Genomic DNA, 6,636 nt, shown 5'->3' with positions numbered 1-6,636 from the left:
TGCCAACCTGGTCTCAGACTGCTGCTTGAAGGGAGGCCCAGGCTCAGCACCACAGCAGCTACAAACACCGGACCCAGGGACAGGCAGCTGCAGCCCTGTCCTGGGCACCAGCGACATCATGAGGGCACCCTCCACGAGTCCAGGGAGAAAGTTTAGGCAGAGTGGTTTGCCCTAGAGGCACCCCACGAACCTGTGACTCTCACTGCTGGATCACCTGAACCCTCAAACTCAGAAAGCAGCCACGCGCAGCACGGGAGTTTGGTTTGGAGCAGGGAAGAGTGCAGAGGGCCATGGTGCCTGATTCCCGTTTTAGAGAATGGTAGACCCGCAGCCATGGAGCAAGGTGGACAAATGCCCACTGAAGCAAGGATCAGAAATGCAGTCCATGTGTCCGATCTTGGCAGTGCCTGTCCCCCCTCCCCCACAATGTCCCCACCCCTGCCAGCTCACTGCAAAACTGCAGCCATGGTTTTTCAATAGGGAAAAGTTGCGAAAACAGCAGCACACAGCTCTCCACCCCTGTGCCCTCCCCCGCAAAAACACAGCATCCACAGGGCTCCCATTCTTCTTAGGATTCATTTCCCCTCTCTTTTTTCTTTTTCTTTCTTTCTCTTTCTTTCTTTCTTCCTTTCTTTCTTCCTTCCTTTCTACCTTTCTTGCCCCCTCTTTTTGTCCAGTAAAAGAAAAATCCTAACCCAAGCCCAAACTCTTGAAGAAAAGATGCAAGGGCTAAAACCAGCAATAACATTTTAATATAGATTCGTGGAACTCCAGCCCTTTTGTGGCCAGAACACACATTTATAAGCCATATAAATAAAGCACGCAGAAACCATAAATTAATCAGACCCGAGACCTGGATTTCACTGTGTCCACAATGGGATTTTTTTTTCCTTTTTCTTGGTCATGTACAACAGACCTTTACATTTTTTTTTCTCCCCCTTTTTAAACAACAGGTCAACCTTCTGGTTCTCTGTTAAAAACTACATGGTTTCACACCGAGTCACTCACAAAAGTTTTTTTTTTTTTTTTCCTCCCGGTAAAGGTAAGACTTGCCTGCAATAACATCAATAAAGGATCAGAACCACAGGTGCTTTCAGCAGCACGAGTCTTCACGGCATTGGAGCGGAGGTTTTCCTGTGTGTGTGTGTGTGTGTGTGTGTGTGTGTGTGTGTGTGTGTGATTTTTGATTTGTGATTTTGTTTTTCTTCCCCTTTCCAATGTAGGACAGCTTTGGGAGGTGAGGGAGGACTTGTCCTGGGGGGTGGCTGTGCACATCGGTCCAACCTCCTCCATCTTCCTAAAGTCTCCAGCCACTGCCTCGCTCTCTCTCTCTCCTCCAGTTCTTTTCCTTGCCCCAGCCGTGCCTGAATCAATCTTCTTTAAGAGGAGTTCATAATGGGCCTGGAGTACACCCCCTGGTAATAGGAGGTATCGGCTGCCAGGGGCGAGGCGTCCAGGCCCGCTTTGTTCGTGACGGGCCCCATGGCCAAGCTGCCGGGCATGGGAGAGCCATAGCCCGGGTAGTGCATCACCTGTTCGTAGGCCTTGAGGTCCATTTTGTGGGACTGGTGGTGGTGGTGGTGTGGATGGTGGTGGCTGGGGTGGCTGTGGTGGTGCTGCTGCTCCGACGACATGAGGTTGTTGATGGAGAAGGGGTGATTGAAGGCGTAGTGGTGCTCCGGCTTGAGGTGGGCCTCGGGCGGCAGGCCTGGGTGATGGGCCGCGCCCAACAGGTGGGCCGCGGCCGCCTGCTGCTGCTGCCCTGGTGAGGGTGCTGGTTCCGGGGGACTCAACGCCGCGGCCGGTGTCCCCTTCAGCTCCCCGAGCGCGCCTCGCTTATGCTCCTGGCACGGGGAAGCGCTCGGGTGAGGCGACTCCGTGCCCGCCGGCGTTTCGGGGGCCGGCCCAGCGGCGTCCCCGAGCTGCGCCTGCGAGGCCTGCGCGGCCTGCGCGCCGCTCGCTTTCTTGCCGCCGCCTCCGGGCGCGCCGCCCCCGGCCTCCTTGAGCGCCAGCTGCTTCTCGCACTTGAAGCGCTTCTGGCGGCGCAGGTAGCAGCCGTTCTCGAACATGTTGCCCGAGTCCGGGTGCAGGGTCCAGAAGGAGCCTTTGCCAGGCTTGTCGGGCGAGCGTGGCACCTTGAGGAAGCAGTCGTTGAAAGAGAGCGAGTGGCGGATGGAGTTCTGCCAGCGCTGCTGATTCTGCCGGTAGAAGGGAAACAGGTCCATGATCCACTGGTAAATCTCGCTCAGGGTCAGCATTTTGTTGGGGCTCTGCTGGATGGCCATGGTGATGAGTGAGATGTACGAGTAGGGCGGTTTGGCGTGCGTGTAGCTGCGCCGGTACGTCTTGGGGTCGCGCGCGCGGCTCAGGCCGGCCTGCCCGTACATGGGGCTCATAGAGTTCATGTTGGCGTAGGGGCCCAGGCTGCCCATGGCACTCGCCGCCTGCCCCCCGAGCGGGCTCAGGCTGGGGCTCAGGTGCGGCCCCATACCCGCCGCCACGCCCGCCGCCCCTGCAGAGCCGCCCATGCCCGCCATAGCGCCCGCCGCGCCGGGGGACATGCCCGCCGCCAGAGAAGGGCTCATGCCCGCGCCCACGTACGACGACATGTTCATGGAGCCGGCACCCATGTTGCCTGAGCCGCTGCCCATGGCGGCCGCGGACATGCTCATGTAGGTGTTCATGCCGTTCATTCCCAGGCCGGCGTTCATGTTGCTCACCGAGGAGTAGCCCTGAAGACAGAGCCCGGGGTAAGATGGGGCGGGGAAGGGGGGGAAGGAGGCGACAACGTTAGCACCGTGGCTGCAGTGCGCCCAGACCACCCCCACCCACCTCCCACTGCCCCCATCATCACCACCCCTCCGGGGAGGCCTGGGACCATCCCTTGCGGTAGCTCCAGGTCTCCTGGTGCTGACACCGAGTCCGTTTCACCCCAGGGCGAGCCCCGACCCATCGCTTTCAGGGAGGTGGAGTGCCCACTGTTGCCCTGGGCACGTAGCCGAGCGCGCCCTAGGCTGTTCTGCCCCTTGAGCACAGGACCACCCCACCTCACGCCAGGAGCACTCCGAATACATCTTCCCTCCTACCCTACTCCCACCTCTCCGCAAACTCTCCTGCCAGCCGGAATACTGAGCCGGCGCTCTGGCCGAGACGTCTCCAGGCGCCACCTCTTGCCCCAGCGAGCCCACCTCTGGGACAGCAGGCGAGGCACCTGGGGAGGCCTCCGCCGGTGGCGGCCGGGACTGGCCCGGAGCCTCCTCTGTCTTTTGCGCCTCCCCAGACCCTTTTCCCATCCCCCTGGGGAACTGGAAGGCAGCGCCCGCGCCGAGTCCCAGCAGAGAGCTGGGCGTCGCACAGAGGGACTGGGAAGGACCCGCGCGCTGGGACGCGGCAACTCCTATGCGGCCCGGCTGGACGGTGGCAAACTTTCTTTGCCTTTGTCCTCGGCCTCTGCCTCTGCCTCCACCTCAGCCCCCAGCTCCTCACCCACCACCTTCCCCTCTCCTCGGCTCCCCCACCCCCTCACCGGCCGACCTCCCACCCCTCCCTAGCCGCGCGCTGCCAAACAGAACTCTGTTAGGATAGTGCGTGGCTCCGCCACGAAGAGGATTTGGAGGCGCCGCAAGTCAATATTTGATCACAAAGTTAATATTATCTCAAGGCTAACAGTGTGTCGTATAAAAAAGAGACCCATTTGAGTCGAAGGAGGCAGGCAAAGACGGCTGCCCAGAAAGCCTGGGGTAGGGGGCGGGCGCCCGCCAGGGCAGCGGTCCCGAGGCCGGCGCCAAGCGGACGCCGCCCGCCACTCGGCTTCCCTCCCCGGGCTGCGGCGGGCGCTTACCTCGGGCTCGGCGTAGTAGCTGCTCCAGTCGGACGCCTCGTGCCCTTCCATCTTCACGGCTCCCAGCATACTGGAAGCCGAGTGCATGGCAGTTTAAAATTTAACAGCCACAACAAACGACCAGCGATCGCCCCCACCCCCACCCTCTTAAAAAAAAAATCTCGGCCGAGGCCGGGTCCCCTCCCTCCTCCTCCTCCCTCGCTCGCGTTCGCTCGCCCTGGGCTCCACTCCCTCTCGCGCGCCGGCCGGCCGGAGAGGCGGTAGCTGGAAGTGGGCGGGCGGGAGGGGTGGTGGGTGGCGCGGGAGGAGGGGGCGGAGGAGCGCGGGAGGCCCGGGACCCGGGGCCGCCCGGCTGTCGGCAGCGCCCTCGGTCCGGGGCCCGCTCTCGGGCTGCCGGCTGGGAGGCTGCTGCTGGCAGTGGCGAGCTGCCGGGAGGCGGCGGCGGGAAGCGTGCGCTGCGCGGGGACAGGTGGGGGGAGGGGGGAGGAGGAGGAGGAGGAGGAGGAGGAGGAAGAGGAGGTGTGGACCGCGAAGCGGACAAGTGCCGCAGTGACGTGAGCGGCTGGTGATATAGCGCGGCGCGCTGGCGCGGGCCTCCAATCCCCAGACCCGGGGCAGCCCATTTGAATAATCAGCTCACACCTAGGTGAGACCTTGCCCCGGCCCGAGCGCCCCCCGCACCTGCCCTGAGCGGCCTGCACTCGGAGTGGGCTGCGGGTGGGTGGGGATGGCGGAGGAGCGGACGGCGCGGACCAGCAAGGCCGAGCCCCCTGCCCACTTCCCTGCAGGATCCGGTGCGCGGCCCTCCTCCCTCCCCCACCTCAGGGAGAAGAACCTGGGAAACTGCCCAACTTCGAGCGACTCCAGCCTTGGACCAAGCGCCCCCTCCCGCCCCGGCCCGGAGCACCGGGCGCGCCTCGCGTGGGTCCGGAACACGCGTCCGGCCTTCGTGCCCCGCAGGACCTGCTTCCAAGCCGGATTTATTTATTTATTTTTCCTCCCGGGAACAAGCAATGTGCAAGGCGGCGTCGTGCAGAGACCAAAAAAAAAAAAAAAAAAAAAAAAAGCTGTGTACACACCTTTCCGCTGCTGCTCTCCTGGGAGGCCCTTCCCGTCACAGCCGGGCCCCGCGCCGGCGGGCAGGGAGAGGGCGCCTAAGCTCCCCGCGGCCCCGGTTCTCCCGGGCTCAGCCTCCCCGCGACCCTCCGCAGGGACCGCCGGGCACTCGCAGCCCCGGCGGGCCGCAACCGCCGGTGGGTGGGGAGGCTGCGGTTTGCCTGTGACATCCAGCTCCGCGCGTTTCAAGGTTACTTTTCCGTCACCACCGAGATGGCCACAGTGTTTCGTAACTAAAACAAACAGGGCGCTGAGGGGGAGGAGAGAGAGGCGCCCTGGGATCGATAAGGGGGCGTTAAGAGTGGCTTCCGGAGGGTCTCTGTCCTCCAACTGCCCCTGCTCACACTTCCCTTTGAGTTCCTTCCCAGCACCTGGACTCCACTGGGTCCTGTCTGAGTTAGCACCCCCAGCTCCCCCTACCTCCCGCCCCGACCAAGCCTCACTCAGTGAGCCCGCATTTGGAGGTGCAAGGGGCCCACAGGTGTTGCAAGTGGACACCCCCTCTGGGTTCTGCTAACTTGGCGGGGCCAAGCGGCTCCAGTATTCCACTTCGAGATAGAGAAAAAGCAAGCAGTGGGCGTTTGGCCCTCCTGTGCTGTGCGCAGGCGTGGCTGCGGCAGAGGCGGCATGCCCGCAGCCAGGCGAGCCGAACCGAAGGCTGCGTGGGGGAGGGGGCGGTCAGTGGCCAGACCCGGGCCGCAACGCGTCCTCCCCGTGGTGGACTGCCCGACCCAGGCCGCATCGTGGTGGGCTCGTGGTGGGCTGCGGCTGAGATGCAGGTGGTTTGGGCAATTCCTAGCACCTTTGTCCGAGTGCCAGGAGTATGTGTGGGGGAGGGCTAGGGAGGGTCTTCCACGACCAAGACCTGCACCCCGCTCCCCCAGACCCTGGAATATCTGCCGCATTTGCTCCGGTCTCCGGCTTGTCTAGTGCTCCCCGCAGGGCACACGCAGGTGTGGAAGCCACGCGTGCACGGATGCCCAGAAGGGAGGGCCACGTCCCCTAGCACCTCCCGATGGTTCGGAAAAGAGGGAGTGTGGGTTACACAGGAGCTCACCAAATGTTATGCCTAGGATAGAGCACACATGCAAGGTCTCGTCCCGCACCGACTCCGCAACTTCCTCTTCCCTTCGGGACAGACGCCCAAAGCAAGGGAATCGAGCATCAACCAACAGGCAGCGTTCTGCGGCTGGCGGGGATCCAACGCTAAGAACGTGCGGGACCCGGTTCCGGAGTTCATACCCGCGCGCGCCTGGGTCATCCTGTCGCTCCTGGCCCTGGAAATTAACCTTCCAGCTAAAGGGGCGCGCAGGAGCCGGGAGCCCGCGGCCCCTGGGAGAGCAAGCACTGCTCTACCGGCCTGTCCAGCCGCGACCGCGCAACGGGTCCTCGCGGCACCGAGCGCGCCTGACGCCGGCTTCCGTGGGGACGGGGCGCCCCCTGTCGCCCGCCGACCTCTGGGCGTCGCTCCCCGGGAAGACGCCTTCGACGGTTGGGGCGTTTCTTGGCAGCACCCCATCTGTAGTGCTGCAGGTTCTGCGCAAACTCAAAGCAGCCTCCTGTTTCGCTGCGGGGGCTCCGAGGGCACCAAGCGGGGTCTGGTTGGCCCGCTGCGGGACATTCTCGGGTCGGGGCTAGCGCACTTGGGACCTGCGTCCCTCACCAGTAAAGAAACCAGG

The 6,636-nt window shown here is 63.1% G+C and overlaps 1 protein-coding gene across 1 annotated transcript; it reads right to left on the bottom strand.

Moving 5' to 3' along the window:
- Nucleotides 1–1,200: 1,200 nt before the first annotated feature.
- FOXA2 (forkhead box A2) lies at nt 1,201–4,299 on the bottom strand. The gene is made up of 2 exons (XM_004585650.2): nt 3,842–4,299; nt 1,201–2,732 (listed from the first exon to the last, which is right to left on the bottom strand). The coding sequence occupies exons 1-2, from the start codon at nt 3,926–3,928 to the stop codon at nt 1,380–1,382; spliced, it is 1,440 nt and encodes a 479-aa protein (XP_004585707.2). The 5' UTR covers nt 3,929–4,299; the 3' UTR covers nt 1,201–1,379.
- Nucleotides 4,300–6,636: the final 2,337 nt, after the last annotated feature.

Source organism: Ochotona princeps, chromosome 22 (assembly GCF_030435755.1).
Source record: "Ochotona princeps isolate mOchPri1 chromosome 22, mOchPri1.hap1, whole genome shotgun sequence".
Classification (NCBI taxonomy): Eukaryota; Metazoa; Chordata; class Mammalia; order Lagomorpha; family Ochotonidae; genus Ochotona; species Ochotona princeps.
Note: the sequence above shows the minus strand (reverse complement) of the source record. Positions and strands in the feature narration are given on the sequence as shown.